Consider the following 20543-nt stretch of genomic DNA (forward strand, 5'->3'; position numbering starts at 1 on the left):
GTTATTAGTACTCTGTATAGTGTGGTTAGTAGTACTCTGTATAGTGTGGTTATTAGTGCTCTGTATACTGTGGTTATTTGTACTCTGTATAGTGTGGTTATTAGTGCTCTGTATAGTGTGGTTATTAGTACTCTGTATAGTGTGGTTATTTGTACTCTGTATAGTGTGGTTATTAGTACTCTGTATAGTGTGGTTATTTGTACTCTGTATAGTGTGGTTATTAGTGCTCTGTATAGTGTGGTTATTAGTATTCTGTATAGTGTGGTTATTTGTACTCTGTATAGTGTGGTTATTTGTACTCTGTATAGTGTGGTTATTTGTACTCTGTATAGTGTGGTTATTAGTACTCTGTATAGTGTGGTTATTTGTGCTCTGTATAGTGTGGTTATTAGTACTCTGTATAGTGTGGTTATTAGTACTCTGTATACTGTGGTTATTTGTACTCTGTATACTGTGGTTATTTGTGCTCTGTATAGTGTGGTTATTTGTACTCTGTATAGTGTGGTTATTAGTACTCTGTATAGTGTGGTTATTTGTACTCTGTATAGTGTGGTTATTTGTACTCTGTATAGTGTGGTTATTTGTACTCTGTATAGTGTGGTTATTAGTGCTCTGTATAGTGTGGTTATGTGTACTCTGTATAGTGTGGTTATTAGTACTCTGTATAGTGTGGTTATTAGTACTCTGTATAGTGTGGTTATTTGTACTCTGTATAGTGTGGTTATTTGTACTCTGTATAGTGTGGTTATTAGTACTCTGTATAGTGTGGTTATTTGTACTCTGTATAGTGTGGTTATGTGTACTCTGTATAGTGTGGTTATTAGTACTCTGTATAGTGTGGTTATTAGTACTCTGTATAGTGTGGTTATTAGTACTCTGTATAGTGTGGTTATTGTTAAATGCTATTTCCTAAAGTGACACAACCCCTTTAAGGGGATGAAGATGAGTAGAAGGTAGCAGCCTTGGACCTGCCGCCAGCCCTGCTTTCTGTATTGGTCCTGTCCGGAGAGGACACATACTATGACATTACTAAGAATGGCTGACCATGTTTTGGGAGTGTTGTAACCCCTCGGAATTCTGGGAGATTTTTACCATTGTACGAGGCCTCTCTTCAGGAGCCCTTACTGGGTCATCGTGTAATCTACATGAGACAACCCTATAAAACAATGTCTTCTGCAATGGAGATGTGTTCCTACGTTCTGGCACACCAAGGAATACGTTGGTAGGCCTGGACTTCCAGAGAGGCAGGAGCTCTATCTTCACGCCCTGGCCTATAGAGATGGTGGGACCACCAGCAGACACATCTGGTCATGACGGCCACAGGGCCTAAGAGGCGTCTTAAAGTTCTTGTGTTCCTGAAACATCCACTGCTGGTGGGATCTCCTTCCGTCGCTGTTGGATTGTATAAATGCTGTTCTGGAGAATGCATTTGCATCCATGCGTTGACTTCATCGTTTGATCAGCGTGATGCACGCAAGTTTGGTAATTACTGATGAAAATTAAAATGCGCAGTGAATACATGGAGCTGCCCGTACAGCGGAGACGTCACAGATTCATAGAGAATGTATAATCTGCTAGATAATGACAGGAGGGTCTTATATGTGAAGATTCATAAGGTGTTCACCAGGCTGCAAATCAACCAGATCACACAGAGTCATAGTAATAGCAAATCCCTGATGGTCTCCATGGTGCCCAGTGATAGTGCAGCTTATACCACCTTCATGACTGTTTCCATTTGGAGTATGTGAATGTCAGGAACAGGAGCACAACACTCAACTCTGTTTGCATGTTCACAATCTGAATCCAATATGGATGCCTGATCCTGAATGATACACGTCTTGTGGTGGTCTCGCCATCTGTCATCTCCCCATAGTGCTGTGCAAGTAGTGCGGCATACTCATCAATGGAGAACTGAAGTATAGGCAAGCCCCCAATCACACGGTACAACCGGCTTCCCTCCATCTGCACCGCTCCCCCACATCCCTGGATGACCTGCTTGCTGGACCCCATCCAGGATGACATCTCCTCCCCACGTCACTGGATGCCCTGACCGCTGGGCCCCATCAAGGATGACATCTCCTCCCCCATGTCACTGGATGCCATGCCCGCTGGACCCCATCCAGGATGACATCTCCTCCCCCATGTCACTGGATGCCCTGACCACTGGGCCCCATCCAGGATGACATCTCCTCCCCACGTCACTGGATGCCCTGTATGCTGGACCCAATCCAGGACATGTCCTACCCCACATCTCTGGATGCCCTACCCAATGGACCCCATCCAGGACATCTCCTCCCCCACATTTCTGATTGCCCTGACTGCTGGACCCATCTAGGATGACATCTCCTCCCCCACCTCCCCTGATGTCCTGCCTGCTGAACCCCATTCAAGATGACATCTCCTCCCCCACATACCTGTATGCCCTGACTGCTGTACCCCACCCAGGATGACTTCTCCTCCCCCACATCCCTGGATGCCATGCCTGCTGGACCCCATCCAGGACATGTCCTACCCCACATATCTAGATGCCCTGCCCAATGGACCCCATTCAGGACATCTCCTCCCCCATGTTTCTGATTGCCCTGACTGCTGTACCCCACCCAGGATGACATCTCCTCCCCCACATCCCTGGATGCCATGCCTGCTGGACCCCATCCAGGACATGTCCTACCCCACATATCTGGATGCCCTGCCCAATGGACCCCATTCAGTACATCTCCTCCCCCATGTTTCTGATTGCCCTGACTGCTGTACCCCACCCAGGATGACATCTCCTCCCCCACATCCCTGGATGCCATGCCTGCTGGACCCCATCCAGGATGACAACTCCCCACATCCCTGCATGACCTGCCCACAGGACCTCATCCAGGATGACATCTCCTCTTCCAGGGTCTCAAATACCAAAGCTTTCAGAGGTGGCTGGAGGTCATTGCGCCAAACTCCTCCGCAACCAAACACCAAACTCAGAATGAACTGCCCGTTTTGCTGGCCAGGTGTCTATGGTATGGCTTCCGTCTTACCATCTCACCGTATGCTTGAGCTGTAAACCTTTTTTATCCCCCAAGATGCATTTCATGAAGATATCACATAACATCCGGCCCCTGACAGTTCATTCTGAAGTTCAGCATTAAAGGGTTGAATCACAAACACCCCTGTCCACTGGTTGTGCTTTGTATTGCAGCTCAGCCCCATTCAAGAGAATTCTGCAGTCCTGGGACAGTCTATGGGCATGAGTGGCGCTGTTCATACGCTCACTATCAGCGCACAGTATGTCCTCCCTCATACACTGTGCAGGATCATTGTAATGATAACTTATTGACGCTGCAGTTGTTTGCAGCTTGGTCATTTTCTGATCAGGTTTCGCTGCGTTAATCACCAGCTAATATCTGAGTATACTGGATGGTGACAGGAAGCAATTAAGAAGGTGCCGGGGGTGAAGGTGGAGAGCGCAACGCTCTGGCCGCGTAGCCGAGATTGGGAAGCCTGAGGCTGCTGACTATAGAAATGAGGGAAATGGGATTTCTTTATTTGTAGGGGATGATGGAGACGCATGGGGCCCTCTCTGCTCTTTATACTAATAGACGGTGTTACAGGGACAATTGTATCTGTCAGAGGGCGCGGCGATCAAATTAACGGTCTCACATGATGGAAATGGCAAGTTCACTGGTCCTGAGATAGAAAGAGACATTTATGAAATCAGCTCCTCAGAAGATAAGATTGGGTGACATTTAAGAGATGCTGTATGGATGCACCGAATACTTGAGTATACAGAGTATACTGCCATACTGCTAGTGAATGGGAGCAGTGATGTGTTTCCTTTCCGACATGACCACTTCTCACAGCCTGGAAGCCAGTGGGATGGAGATGGGTGACCCCTGTTATAGAGATAGGTGCAGATCACATCAGACATTTATAACGTAACCTGTGGATATGCCTACATACAGATATACTATATACAACCACCATAAGGGGGCGCTCAGGAGATTACTACATACAGATATATACAGCCACCACTAGAGGGAGCTCAGGAGATTACTGCATACAGATATATACAGCCACCACTAGAGGGAGCTCAGGAGATTACTACATACAGGTATATACAGCCACCACTAGAGGGAGCTCAGGAGATTACTACATACAGATATACTATATACAACCACCATAAGGGGGCGCTCAGGAGATTACTACATACAGATATATACAGCCACCACTAGAGGGAGCTCAGGAGATTACTGCATACAGATATATACAGCCACCACTAGAGGGAGCTCAGGAGATTACTGCATACAGATATATACAGCCACCACTAGAGGGAGCTCAGGAGATTACTGCATACAGATATATACAGCCACCACTAGAGGGAGCTCAGGAGATTACTACATACAGGTATATACAGCCACCACTAGAGGGAGCTCTGGAGATTACTACATACAGATATATACAGCCACCACTAGAGGGAGTTCAGGAGATTACTACATACAGATATATACAGCCACCACTAGAGGGAGCTCAGGAGATTACTACATACAGATATATACAGCCACCACTAGAGGGAGCTCTGGAGATTACTACATACAGATATATACAGCCACCACTAGAGGGAGTTCAGGAGATTACTACATACAGATATATACAGCCACCACTAGAAGGGAGCTCTGGAGATTACTACAGACAGATATATACATCCACCATTAGAGGGAGCTTCGCAGATTACTACATACAGATATATATACAGCCACCACTAGAGGGAGCTCAGGAGATAACTACATACAGATATATACATCCACCACTGGAGGGAGCTCAGGAGATTACTGCATACAGATATATACATCCACCACTAGAGGGAGCTCAGGAGATTACTACATACAGATATATACAGCCACCACTAGAGGGAGCTCAGGAGATTACTGCATACAGATATATACATCCACCACTAGAGGGAGCTCAGAAGATTACTGCATACAGATGTATACAGCCACCACTAGAGGGAGCTCAGGAGATGACTACATACAGATATATACAGCCACCACTAGAGGGAGCTCAGGAGATTACTGCATACAGATATATACAGCCACCACTAGAGGGAGCTCAGGAGATTACTACATACAGATATATACAGCCACCTCTAGAGGGAGCTCAGGAGATTACTACATACAGATATATACAGCCTCCACTACAGGGAGCTCAGGAGATGACTACATACAGATATATACAGCCACCACTAGAGGGAGCTCAGGAGATTACTACATACAGATATATACATCCACCACTAGAGGGAGCTCAGGAGATTACTACATACAGATATATACAGCCACCACTAGAGGGAGCTCAGGAGATTACTGCATACAGATATATACAGCCACCACTAGAGGGAGCTCAGGAGATTACTACATACAGATATATACAGCCACCACTACAGGGAGCTCAGGAGATGACTACATACAGATATATACAGCCACCACTAGAGGGAGCTCAGGAGATTACTACATACAGATATATACAGCCACCACTAGAGGGAGTTCAGGAGATTACTACATACAGATATATACAGCCACCACTAGAGGGAGTTCAGGGGATTACTACATACAGATATATACAGCCACCACTAGAGGGAGCTCAGGAGATGACTACATACAGATATATACAGCCACCACTAGAGGGAGCTCGGGAGATTACTACATACAGATATATACAGCCACCACTAGAGGGAGCTCAGGAGATTACTACATACAGATATATACAGCCACCACTAGAGGGAGCTCAGGAGATTACTACATACAGATATATACAACCACCACTAGAGGGAGCCCAGGATATTACTATATACAATTATATACAGCCACCACTAGAGAAAGCTCAGGTATCTGATTGGTAGGGGTCTGATACCTATTGCCCCGCTCATCATGTCCCATGGTCCTAATGATACCATGTTTGAATAGAGTGTCGGTCGCATGTATCTGGCAGTCTTGTGGAGTGTTGTGGGGAGGCAGTGTGTATGTGTGGCCTTTCAAATGGAGGAACTTGGGCTCCTGTTCTCATGATCAATGGGGCCCCAGCAGGGGATAGGTGTTTTTAATGGGACATCTTCTTTATTATGGAGGCTCTTATTGATCGCTGTGATTTTGACATTTTTGCTTTTCACTTGTTTTTAAGCAGATTTTTTTTTATTTAAACAGGCTTTTTGAGACTGATGACCTATCCTCTGGTCCGACACCCGGGACCCCTGCTGATCAGCTGTTTGAGAAGGCACTGGCTCCTCATCACGCACAGCGCCATACATTGTATAGTGGCCGTGCTTGGTATCGCTCTCAGCCACATTCACTTCCATGGAGCTGAGCGGCTCCTAGGCCAAGTGACTGATGAACACTATGTCACTGGCCTTGGAAAAGCTGAGAGAAGGCGGTGCCTTCTCAAACAGCTGATCACTGGGGGTCCCAGGTGTTGGACCCCACCGATTAGATACTGATGACCTATTCAAGTGTTGAAAAACCCCTTTGATCCTTTTTTTATTTTTAAGGCTTCCCTTTTTTTTACTGAATTTTTAAAGAATTGTGTGCAAACTGCAGCCATTTTATACGGTACAGCAGTAACCTATAACCTATAGCTTTCAGCTGTTGATAAACTATAACTCCCAGCATGCAATTATATTGACAATGCTGTGGCTGCTGAGCAGGGAATGTAATTCAGTTATTGTATAGCACACGCTATGAGGATGACACTCCAGATGCAAATCACCAGAGGAGGCTTTTTATAGACACTGGACAAGCAGGGATTGTGGAAGATATCCGGTCTGAAACCAGCAGAATTCGGAATGCGGCTCTGGAGTATAATTCAAGCTATAACTCGATAGACACTCAATGAATTTACATCATCTTCTTTTATACAGAGTAATTCTAGATACGGTACAAGGGGAACCAAAGATAGCTAAAGATATAGTCACTGTAAATAATGTTTCTGCTTCTCACTATCATCACCCCTATTGTCCTACACTTCCGAAAATACCCCCAAATCACTGCATCCGGCAAAAAATGATTTATCTCTCCCCTATCCTACCCTCCAATCTAACCCGCTGTTCAGATATGTTCCTTAAGCTTCTCTCTCCAAACACACAAAGTCACCTTATGCTCAGACCTACTAACACTTTCTTTGCTTCTCCTTATTGCTGGCGATATATCTTAAAATCCTGGCAAATCCCCACTATCATATCTACCTCCCACCACCGACCTCCTTGAAAAACCTTCTGCACATCCTAAAATCTTAAAAACATTTCCCTGCCCCTCTTACAGGAGCATAATGGAACGCTTGCTCTGCCTGCATCATACTTTCCTACATTCACAACCTTTTCACCTCTCACAAACTTTCCTGTCTGGGTCTCACAAAAACATGGCTGACACCCTCAGACACTGACTCCTCTGCTGCACTCTTTCATTTTACTCATACTCCCAGTCACGGCAGCAAACATGGTGGAGTAGTTGGTCTTTTGTTATCAGCCAACTCCACTGCCACCCTCCATTATGGTCCCTCCATTTGAAGTACACTCTATTCGCATCTATTCTCCCTCCAACCTCCAGGTAGCCATCATCTACTGCCCCAAGGCCCAGCCATCCATCTTTATTGACCACTGACTTCAACACCTGGCTCCTACACTTTCCTTCTGCTGACATCCCCACTATAATCATAGGTGTCTTCAACATCCCCATTCACACTTGCCACTCAGTCGCCTCTAAGCTTCTAGCACTCTCTTACTCCTTCGGCCTTTTGCAGTGGTCCTTTACTCCCACCCACAGAGATGGTCATACTCTGGATCCTATATTCACTTGCCTCTGCTCCCTATCTAATGTTTGTGACACAGTAAGGGGTTGTGTCTGGCAAGACGGGTATTTTCCTCCCAGCATGTGCGGCTGGGCTGATTTCCAGCCAGGTGAGGTCAAATACCGGACCAGAGTTTAAGTGCTGGTCTGGGTTTGGCAGCACCTGGCTGTCCTTAAATAGGCAGCTGGGCTCAGCAGAGATGTCTGTTTTGGGGATCTAAGGCTTTGTGCCGTGCTGGAGGGCTGGGAGCCGCATGCTGGGGAAACATGCCCCCTAAAGCCTGGACTACTGGAGGCAGAACTGCCAGCAAGGTGACTTGTGTTATATGAACTTTCCATTGGGTGTGAATTAACCCTAAGACTGCAAAGTTACTGCTGATTTGTGCAGTTGCCTCTAGTGTGAATTAACGCTGACCTTTTGAGTTAAGAACTTGTATTTTGCCTCTGTACTGCGCCTGCTTACCCTGACTACCAGAGTGGAACCCCACACCTTTCTAACTCATCTCTCCCCCTATCCGACCACAACCTACTCACCTTCTCTTCTCTGGTCTCTTCTGCTGCTCCCCCGGTCCACACACTAGCACACCCCCGCAGGAACCTTAAAGGGATTCTGTCAACTCGTTTTAGCTTATAGAGCTACCGACATCCAGCCTCAGGGAAAGAACTGTGCATGCGTGAGATTACGGCAATCTAACTGTGAGCAAGGAGGAGATTCGGAGGACGCAGACGGTGCTGGGCTCCTTCACAGGGCAGCGTGGCTGGGCTCCAAGAAGGTTAGTACAGCCCCTTGGGCACCTTACCAGGCTCATTTACATATCTATAAAATCATTTTTTAAACACAATAAAAGGACACAGCTTTATGGGACAGGTATATTGCGGACATGCTGGCGGTGATCTAACCGTGCATGTCCGCAGCTCCATAGGCTAAAATGAGGTGACAGATTCCCTTTAAACATCTCGAGTTTCGCTTGCTTTCTGACTCTCTTCTGCCACTCTCTACCATATGTTCCCTCTGTGATGCAAATGCTGCCAGCACTCTTAGTTTCCCCCTCATACACAACAAATCCCGAAAAATCTATAGGAAACCCTGGCACACCAGCCTGACCAAAGAACTAAGATGAGCCTCTAGGGTTGCAGAGCAGTGATAGAAGAAATACCATTATAAGGAGCACTTCACCGCATACAATCTGTCGTCTACTTCAAGTCCTCACTCTCTGCTGTAAAACATGCCGACTCCACATCTCTCACAACCCAAAATAACTTTTTAACACTTTTAACTCTCTTCTCCGCACCCCCCACCCTCACCTCTCAGCTCAGCTGAGGACTTTGCCACATACTTTAAACAAAAGATTTAAAACATCAGAGAACGCTTCAGCCTACTGTCCCCACAACCCCTCTACACAACTACTCAGTCCTCTTCCCCCAGAACCTGCTTCCACACCATTACTGAGGAAAACCTTTCCACCCTACGCTCCAGATCACATCTCACCACCTGTGCACATGACCCAGTCCTATCCCACCTTATCCCCAACCTCACCACAGTGTTTATCCCAGCCCTAACTCATCTCTTCAACCTATCACTAACCTCTGGTGTCTTTCCATCTATTTGAAACATGCTACCATTCTCAAAAAGCCTTCACTTGACCCATCTTCTTTGTCTAGTTATCACCCCATATCACTTCTCCCATATGACTCAAAGCTTCCTCATGTTCACCTTTAACTGTCCTCTCACCTCTCTTTCTGCTCACTCTTTGACTGGCTACTTCCAAACCCACCAGTCTACTGAAACTGCCCTTACCAAAGTCACCAACGACCTACTAACTGCCAAAGCCAAACACCATTACTCTATCCTCCGCCTCCTTGATGTTTCCTCTCCCTTTGACACCAAAGACCACTCCCTCCTGTTACAAGCTCTCTCATCTCTCATGGCATCATGGACCTGGTCCTCTCCTGGATCACATCATACCTCACAGACTGGACATATAGTGTCTCCCATTCTTACACCACCTCCTCATCTCATTCCCTCTTTGTTGGTGTCCCGCAAGGCTCTGTCCTAGGACCCCTGCTCTTCTCAATCTACACCTTCGGCCTGGGACAGCTCATAGAGTCCCATGGCTTTCAGTATCACTCTTATGCTGACGACACAAATCTACCTCTCTGATCCAGACATCACCACCCTACTAGCCAGAATCCCACAATGTCTATCTTCTATATCCTCCTTCTTCTCTTGCTTTCTAAAACTCAACATGGATAAAACAAAATGTATCTTCTTTCCTCCATCTCACTAAATTTCTCCAAAAGATCTATCTATAAATATTGATGGCTGCACACTCTCCTCGGTCAACCAAGTCCACTGTCTTGGAGTAACCTTGGTTTCTGCCCTGTCCTTCAAACTGCACATCCAAGCTGTTTCCACCACCTGCCACCTCCAACTGAAAAATATCTCCTGCCTCCATACATTCCTCAACCAGGAGTCCACAAAAATACTTGTGCATGCCCTCATCATCTCCCGCCTAGACTACTGTAACATTGTCCTCTGTGGCCTTCCATCTAGCACTCTAGCACCACTCCAATCTACCCTCAACTCTGCTGCCCAACTTATCCACCACTCCTCTCAGTTACTCCTCTGCCTCTTCCCACTGCCAATCTCTTCACTGGCTCCCCATTGCTCAGTGAATTCAGTTTAAAATACAAACAAATACATGTAAGGCTGTCCACCACCTGCCCCCTCCGTACATCTCTGACCCCCTGATACATCCCCACACATAATCCTCACAAGACCTCCTTCTCTCCTCTTATCACCTCTTCCCACATTCGCCTCAAGGATTTCTCCCGTGCATCCCCCACACTCTGGAACTCGCTACCCCAACATATCAGACTCTCACCTACAGTCGAATCCTTTAAAAGAAACCCGAAAACCCACCTCTTCTGACAAGCTTCCAACCAGTGACTCCGCTGCCTCAATACTGCCATGACCAACTTCACCCTCACCTACTGTGTCCTTCTCCCACACCATGTAGATTGTAAGCCTCGTGGGCAGGGCCCTCTCTCCTTCTGTACCAGTCTCTTACTCGTTCATGCTTAGTACAATTGTTTGTACCATGTATGTGCACCGTTCCTCATATGTTCAGCGCCATGGAAGGAATATGTTTAATAAGTTAAAGGAAGACAGAACAGATCTCTCCACAGCACTAAACCTGCTTGCTGATGGTTTCTAGGTACCACCAGGAGAATTGAATGACTAGGCACTGCACTAGGCATAATATAACAGGCTGTGTTGGATCCTTTGATGTTGGTCATAGACTCCTCGAATGTAAAGTTTTGCCTTGTATTCTACAAAATAAATTGTCCTGTTGGTTATGGAAACCATTGATAAGCAGGTGTGCTGCTGTTGACTGATGTTTTCAGCCATTAAGTATGCATCCACATATATATTGGATTCTTAGGGGGATCCATAGGCGGAGCGCCACTTTATTGTACTACTCATTTGGGAAGAGAATCCCTTCGAACTGAGACTGCGACCAAATGCTAGGAGAGCGGTGGATGTGCATGTCATAGAGACTGCGGGTGCAGTGTTGGGGGGTGAGGAGTAGCGGGAACATACATGATGTACAGTACATACATGACTATGAAAATTGTAGATTCACACTGAAGGCATCAAAACTATGAATTATCACATGTGGAATTATATACATAACAAAAAAGTGTGAATCAACTGAAAATATGTCATATTCTAGGTTCTTCAAAGTAGCCACCTTTTGCTTTGATTACTGCTTTGCACACTCTTGGCATTCTCTTGATGAGCTTCAAGAGGTAGTCACCTGAAATGGTCTTCCAACAGTCTTGAAGGAGTTCCCAGAGATGCTTAGCACTTGTTGGCCCTTTTGCCTTCACTCTGCGGTCCAGCTCACCCCAAACCATCTCGATTGGGTTCAGGTCCGGTGACTGTGGAGGCCAGGTCATCTGGCGCAGCACCCCATCACTCTCCTTCATGGTCAAATAGCCCTTACACAGCCTGGAGGTGTGTTTGAGGTCATTGTCCTGTTGAAAAATAAATGATGGTCCAACTAGTTTTCCCAATTTTTCGGACTGACTGACCTTCATTTCTTAAAGTAATGATGGCCACTCGTTTTTCTTTACTTAGCTGCTTTTTTCTTGCCATAATACAAATTCTAACAGTCTATTCAGTAGGACTATCAGCTGTGCATCCACCTGACTTCTCCACAACGCAACTGATGGTTCCAACCCCATTTATAAGGCAAGAAATCCTACTTCTTAAACCTGACAGGGCACACCTGTGAAGTGAAGACCATTTCAGGTGACTACCTCTTGAAGCTCATCAAGAGAATGCCAAGAGTGTGCAAAGCAGTAATCAAAGCAAAAGGTGGCTACTTTGCAGAACCTAGAATATGACATATTTTCAGTTGTTTCACACTTGTTTGTTATGTATATAATTCCACATGTGATAATTCATAGTTTTGATGCCTTCAGTGTGAATCTACAATTGTCATAGTCATGAAAATAAAGAAAACTCTTTGAATGAGAAGCTGTGTCCAAACTTTTGGTCTGTACTGTATGTAGGCAGCAGTAATCGGTATAGAAGTAGCGGGGGAGGGTTGTGACGAGGCCGGTACGTTCTTAGTGCATTCAGTAATGTTCCGTCCATGTATCGCGGCCGCAGTGTCAGATAATCAGTCACAGCTTACACGGCAGTGGCCTCTTTCTGGGATTCCCGCTAACGAGGCCTCCAGATCGCCATGGCAGCCATTACTTCTCATTAACCTGCTGTTTCATCTCTCCACAGAAGGCGGATCTGGCAGTCGCTGCGTTCACCATCACAGCAGAGCGAGAGAAAGTGATCGACTTCTCCAAACCCTTCATGACCCTGGGGATCAGTATTCTGTACCGGGTTCAGATGGTAGGTACCCGCGGTGCCCCTCTCCTTCCGCCCCTTCTCTTGCATGTCGCTGATGTCTGTGCGTGTGCCAAAAGAGCAGGAAGTCAGAAGAGCACAGGAAAATCCCTTCCCCACAGAACACATAACATCCTGAGGATTATGAGGGGTGAGTGCCCCTTATAACCGCCACATACCACCCACCACTGAACATAATCATCTGTCCTTCATTACTGCAAATACTACAAGCCCGTGTACCACCAAACCATCCACACAAACCACTTTCTGGGGTGCAGCTACAAAGGACGCGGGAGGTGCAGTTATACCTAGGACTGGGTCATTGGAGACCCAAGTGATCCCTAGCAACCTGCTGGAAGGACGATGTGTTCAGAAGGGGTGAAGAACGTCAAAATATGTATTGGGGCAGGGAGCGTGACAACATTGGGTGGTGGGTAACCTTGACTAGGTGGAACGGCTCCCTCTGAGAAGTGACCACCTTCAGGCAGACGTTATCAGCAGTGGCCATTGTTAGATCCATCCATTATAGGGACACAATCGTCAGCACTGACACAGGTGCCCACCATCAATTACTACTCCCATCATTAGCATTGTACGTGATTGTTTGGGGAACGTGTGTCACATATACACTGTATATAAACCGTAAAGACCAGACAGCCCCAAAACAGGCAAAAAGAGAAGATTTGTGGATGGTTGATGGTAACCTGTGACTGCCTCATGGGCCTCCATCCATGGTAGGGAGATCACTGTCATAACCCGTGATGATACAACACACAGAATGCGTCAGGGGACATTACAACTCCCAACATGTCCAGGCTGCTATTATGGGATAACAGAGGATATGTCAGTTAGGTGGAATAAGAGGAGAGACTACAACTCCCAGTCTGTACCTGATGTTATTATAGGATACCAGAGGACAATTCAGAGAGGGAGTATAAGGCTACTTTCACACTCGCGTTTCTATTTTCCGGTATTGAGATCCGTCATAGGGTCTCAATACTGGAGAAAAACGCTTCCGTTTTGTCCCCATTCATTGTCAATGGGGACAAAACGTAACTAAACAGAATGGAGCGCTCTAAAATTCATTCCGTTTCGTTTGGTTGCGTTCCCAAGCTGCGGTTTTGATGCGGAGCAAGACAGATCGGTCATGACCCACAATGCAAGTCAATGGGGAAGAATCCGTTTTCTCTGACACAATAGAAAACGGATCCGTCCCCCATTGACTTTCCATGGAGTTCGTTCATGAAGGATCCTTCTTGGCAATGTTAAAGATAATACAACCGGATCGTTCATAACGGACACAGACGGTTGTATTATCGGTAACGGAAGCGTTTTTGCTGAACCCTGTCAGATCCAGTAAAAACGCTAGTGTGAAAGTAGCCTAAGACAAGAGAACTACAACTTCCAAGGTTTCTCAGGCTCGCCACTTCTCCACTGCTGAGCTCCGGCCCCTCCTGCACTGATCACATGACGGTGACGTCATTACAGGTCCTCATCACTTCTCCTCACTGCTAAACTCCGCCCCTCCTGCACTGATCACATGATGGTGACATCATTACAGGTCCTCATCACTTCTCCCCACTGCTAAACTCTGCCCCACCTGCCCTGATCACGTGACGGTGACGTCATTACAGGTCCTCATCACTTCTCCCCACTGCTAAACTCTGCCCCACCTGCCCTGATCACATGACGGTGATGTCATTACAGGTCCTCATCACTTCTCCCCACTGCTAAACCCAGCCCCACCTGCACTGATCACATGATGGTGATGTCATTACAGGTCCTCATCACTTCTCCCCGCTGCTAAACTCTGCCCCACCTGCCCTGATCACGTGACGGTGACGTCATTACAGGTCCTCATCACTTCTCCCCACTGCTAAACTCTGCCCCACCTGCCCTGATCACATGACGGTGATGTCATTACAGGTCCTCATCACTTCTCCCCACTGCTAAACCCAGCCCCACCTGCCCTGATTACATGATGGTGATGTCATTACAGGTCCTCATCACTTCTCCCCGCTGCTAAACTCCGCCCCACCTGCCCTGATTACATGATGGTGATGTCATTACAGGTCCTCATCACTTCTCCCCACTGCTAAACTCCGCCCCACCTGCACTGATCACATGACGGTGACATCATTACAGGTCCTCATCACTTCTCCCCACTGCTAAACTCTGCCCCACCTGCCCTGATCACGTGACGGTGACGTCATTACAGGTCCTCATCACTTCTCCCCACTGCTAAACTCTGCCCCACCTGCCCTGATCACATGACGGTGATGTCATTACAGGTCCTCATCACTTCTCCCCACTGCTAAACTCCGCCCCACCTGCACTGATCACATGACGGTGATGCCATTACAGGTCCTCATCACTTCTCCCCACTGCTAAACTCCGCCCACCTGCCCTGATTACATAATGGTGATGTCATTACAGGTCCTCATCACTTCTCCCCACTGCTAAACTCCACCCCACCTGCCCTGATTACATGATGGTGATGTCATTACAGGTCCTCATCACTTCTCCCCACTGCTAAACTCCGCCCCACCTGCACTGATCACATGACGGTGATGTCATTACAGGTCCTTAGCATTTTTCTCTCCACTGCTGGACTCCGGCCCCTCCTGCACAGATCACATGACGGTGGCATCATCACAGGTCCTTCATCTCTTGCACTGTAGCACATTATAGTCCCCACCCGTAGCACCATCCCCCTCTCCTTTGAGAATCCTGGACATTTTTGATTTTTGAACTTATAAATCTTGGCAGGACGATTATTTCAGGTGCCAGAAAGAGGACATGTCCGGGAGGACATATGGTCACCCTGATCCATGGTCCTCGTCAGATACCCCCATCCTGTCCACAGACGCAGCGCACACATTGCCCCACCTGCTGTCTGTATCACATATCTGCTCTTCTGCATTTGTACTCGATCCCTCTTGGAGTAACTATTCTTCCGAATGTATGAAGTGGCATCAAAAACATCCAAGAGCTGCCATTTATTGCAGAGAATGGTGGACGTGCATCATGTTTATTTGCCGCCCCCGTCATGGTAATCTCTCCCGTGTGATGTGCGATGTTCCAGGCACTTTCATAGGCAGTGTTTCACGTCTCGAGCAGCGAAGCGCCGAAGTGCGGCCTGAACCTTATTTGGGATGCCAAAAATGTCAGTTCTTCTTTTCTGCTGCATTTTTAGTTGTGGAGAGAAGAACGTTGCAGGAGGGGGGCCAGGACAAGGAGTATATTGGGTAGGTAAGGAACATTTATCCCCCCCCCAGCCATAAATTAAATTCAAAATTATCTGTTGGGCCATTGATAGAGAAGAGGTTAATGGGAAAAACTAGTGGTCTGTGGAAGAGAATAGGTTAATGGAGTCAAGTGGTCATTCGACTCCTCAGGCTCCAGTGATGTTGGTGCCCCAGTCACCAGCAGAAGCTGAGAGTGCGGAGATTCTGATATATGGAGGGTGACATCAGGTTCTAAGATTCTGAGAAACGGTGTGATAAGTATTACCCCATTTTATTTTTAGGTAGACCCGCCATTTACATACAACACGCCCCAAACATCACCAACGTGCTGCATTCCAGTCACTAGTGCATATATCTGTCATCACACCCCAAAATAAATGCAGTCTCTAAAATAAATAGGCCCCAGAATGCACCCCACAAGACACCCCAGACCAGACTCCCAAATTAATACAGACCTCAGAATGTACACTATACTGCACCCCCAGAATGCACCCCACAATCCAACCCCAGACCAGACCCCCAAATTAATACAGACCCCCTAAATAAAAACAGACCACCTGCAAAAGGAGGATCCCAGACACCTACACAGACCAGCTCACCCCCCCCCCCCCCGCCTCTGCAGCTTTGTTGCTACATCCACTAGCTTCAAGAACTTCACAGATGATGATGTGACTAGAGGTCATTCACAGATGGTCATGAGACTGTAGGTCCTTTACAGATGTTCATATGACTGTAGGTCCTTCACAGATGGTCATGTGACTGTAGGTCCTTCACATATATTCATATGGGTCCATCACATAAGGTCATATGACTGTAGGTCCTTCACAGATGGTCATGTGACTGTAGGTCCTTCACATATGTTCATATGACTTTAGGTCCTTCACAGATGGCCATGTAACTGTAGGTCCTTCACAGATGGCCATGTAACTGTAAGTCCTTCACATATATTCATATGACTGCAGGTCCTTCACAGATGGTCATATGACTGTAGGTCCTTCACAGATGGCCATGTGACTGTAGATCCTTCACAAATGGTCATGTAATCATAGGTCCTTCACAGATGGTCATGTGACTGTGGGTCTTTCAACAGTAAAGGTCCTGCACAGATATGTGCTATAGATACATTAGTTGTTACCATGCAGTGGCTGATTCATCCCAATGTTTATTTTTAAAGAAAATTGTTCCTGGGAGATGGCACCTCTGGGAGCTCTCACCTGCCGCTTGTCCTGGCCCTGATCAGGTCCAAGGTGGAAAGTAGAAGATTAGTGGATTGGGGTTGAATAGTTCTCTTCTCCATGTAATTGCATGTACATTATACGGTATATACAGTACAGCTTCATCCTTAGAGAAAAAGCATAGTTATTTGTTTCCCATTTACCTACATGTTCTCTTCATACTAAACCACGTCCATATGTCTTGTCCAATCTACATTGGGCATTGGGTGCCACATAAGTTACTACATACAATGCTACAGAAGCTACCACATAGGGTACTACATAAGATTCTATATAGGATACTACATAAAGTACTACACAAACTATTACATAGGGGACTACACAAGGTACTACATAGAGCACAATGTAAGGTACTACATAGAGTACAACATAGGCTACTACATAGAGTACTACATAGAATACTACATAAAGTACTACACAAACTATTACATAAGGGACTACATAAGGTACTACATAGAGCACAATGTAAGGTACTACATAGAGTACTACATAGAATACTACATAGTGTACTGCATATGGTTCGATATAGGGTACTACATATGGTACTACATAGAGTACAATGTAAGGTACTACATAAAGTACAATGTAAGGTACTACATAGAGTATAATATAAGCTACTACATAGAGTACTTCATGAAATACTACATAATGTACTGCATATGGTTCCATATAGGGTACTGCATATGGTACGACACAAGATATTACATAGAGTACAACATAAGGTGCTACATATAGTACTACATCAGGTATTACATAATGTACTACAGAGGGTTCTACATAAGGTACTACATAAGGTTCTACGTACATAGGATTCTACATAAGGTATTACATAGGGTACTATATAAGGTTCTACATAAGGATCTACCTAGGGTATTATATAAGGTTTTACATATGGCACTACATTAGGTATTACATAGGTTACTACATAAGGGTCTACATAGTGCATAAGGTACTACATAAGATACCACAGGGTATTACATATGATATGCTGGATATTAAATTTGCGGGTTTCAGAAAAGAGAACTCAAACAGGAAAGTTAAGGAGGACACGTGCAGCATTTATCCTGACCACTGTCATGACCCTCCAGGTGGACCCTGACCGTGCTGTTTGAGCTGATGATTGGGTCAGACTTTTCAGGCCACAACATCTTACTGAATAGAACACATAACAGGACGTGTATTCTTTAGCAAACAAAGTGTTTTATTGCTCCATCATATCTTATAAACTAGGTTAAAACTGTCCTCTGGTTTCTCTATGGTGTCTCCATGGTTACAGACTACAAACAAACTCTGTGTAGTCTGATGCAGCCCTCCCCTGTAGCAATAGGTTGGATCAACTGGACTTGTTTTCTTGCCGTTGTTTCGTTCGTCATCAGACTAGGTTTCTCAGTTAGAATGACTTGTACGAGAAATCTCCAGCATTAAATACCGGTGACTCGTGCTTCAGTCATAAGATGTCAATTGCATTCTCATGACTGAAGCTATTAGGTGTGATTAAACTGCCTCGAGAGAGGTGTTAGAACAGCATTGTAACATCTTACCTCCATGACTGAAGCACACGTCACCAGTATTTAAAACTGCAGATTTTTTGTCCGATGACTAGCGAAACGTCTTCAAGAAAAAAATGTCAGTCCAGTTGCTTCTCCTGTATTATAGCGCCATATGAGCTCCTGCCGCATCTTGTGTCCTCAGTGACACATCAGTATGTGCGGTCACTTCTGCTGCGTCCTGTCCTCCACGTGTCCTCTCTCATACACTCACTTCCTCATCTTTATTCATGCAGTGGCTGATACACTCTGTACATCGGCCTGTCCTCTGCTATCCACAGGTATGCTGCACCCCCCACGTGCACACATCTCCTCCATTTTCTGGGCACACTGCACTTACACACCCTACAATCCGCACTCCTTGTAAATATGAGCGCTGATATGGAGAAGATGAGATATTCCTCATCTCACAGACCTCAGCTGCTGCAGAACCTCTTTGAAGAATTAGGGATATTTCTGCCAAGCATTTATTGATTGAGTCATCTTTTTAAAAAAAATTGTCTGCAGCAGCTGAGGTGTGTATTATGATGTTCTGCAGCAGCTGTGGTATGTATTAGGAGGTTCTGCAGCAGCTGAGGTGTGTATTAGGAGGTTCTGCAGCAGCTGAGGTGTGTATTATGATGTTCTGCAGCAGCTGAGGTGTGTATTATGATTTTCTTCAGCTGAGGTGTGTATTAGGAGGTTCTGCAGCAGCTGAGGTGTGTATTATGATGTTCTGCAGCTGAGGTGTGTATTAGGAGGTTCTGCAGCAGCTGAGGTGTGTACTATGATGTTCTGCAGCAGCTGAGGTGTGTACTATGATGTTCTGCAGCAGCTGAGGTGTGCATTAGGAGGTTCTGCAGCAGCTGAGGTGTGTATTATGAGGTTCTGCAGCAGCTGAGGTCTGTATTAGGAGGTTCTGCAGCAGCTGAGGTGTGTATTATGAGGTTCTGTAGCAGCTGAGGTGTGTATTATGAAGTTCTGCAGCAGCTGAGGTGTGTATTATGAGGTTCTGCAGCAGCTGAGGTCTGTATTAGGAGGTTCTGCAGCAGCTGAGGTCTGCATTATTAGGTTTTGCAGGAGCTGAGGAGTGCATTAGGAGGTTCTGCAGCAGCTGAGGTCTGTATTATAAGGTTTTGCAGGAGCTGATGTGTGTATTATAAGGTTTTGCAGGAGCTGATGTGTGTATTATGAGGTTCTGCAGCAGCTGAGGTGTGTATTAGGATGTTTTGCAGGAGCTGATGTGTGTATTATAAGGTTTTGCAGGAGCTGATGAGTGTATTAGGATGTTCTGCAGCAGCTGAGGTCTGTATTATAAGGTTTTGCAGGAGCTGATGTGTGTATTAGGAGGTTCTGCAGCAGCTGAGGTGTGTATTAGGATGTTTTGCAGCAGCTGAGGTATGTATTAGGATGTTTTGCAGGAGCTGATGTGTGTATTATAAGGTTTTGCAGGAGCTGATGTGTGTATTATAAGGTTTTGCAGGAGCTGATGTGTGTATTATGAGGTTCTGCAGCAGCTGAGGTCTGTATTATTAGGTTTTGCAGGAGCTGAGGTGTGTATTAGGATGTTCTGCAGCAGCTGAGGTGTGTATTAGGAGGTTCTGCAGCAGCTGAGGTGTGTATTAGGATGTTTTGCAGCAGCTGAGGTGTGCATTAGGAGGTTCTGCAGCAGCTGATGTGTGTATTATAAGGTTTTGCAGGAGCTGATGAGTGTATTAGGATGTTCTGCAGCAGCTGAGGTCTGTATTATAAGGTTTTGCAGCAGCTGATGTGTGTATTAGGAGGTTCTGCAGCAGGAGGACATAAGCAGC

General features: G+C 46.0%; 1 protein-coding gene across 1 annotated transcript in view; it reads left to right on the plus strand.

Moving 5' to 3' along the window:
• GRIK5 (glutamate ionotropic receptor kainate type subunit 5) overlaps window positions 1-20543 on the plus strand; it is a 153272-nt gene that overhangs the window by 88567 nt on the left and 44162 nt on the right. Inside the window, exon 12 of the mRNA XM_044278726.1 lies at window positions 12616-12729. Coding sequence (XP_044134661.1) covers window positions 12616-12729 — 114 coding nt within the window. The remainder of the gene's footprint in view (window positions 1-12615; window positions 12730-20543) is intronic.

This window comes from Bufo gargarizans, chromosome 2, assembly GCF_014858855.1.
Source record: "Bufo gargarizans isolate SCDJY-AF-19 chromosome 2, ASM1485885v1, whole genome shotgun sequence".
Classification (NCBI taxonomy): Eukaryota; Metazoa; Chordata; class Amphibia; order Anura; family Bufonidae; genus Bufo; species Bufo gargarizans.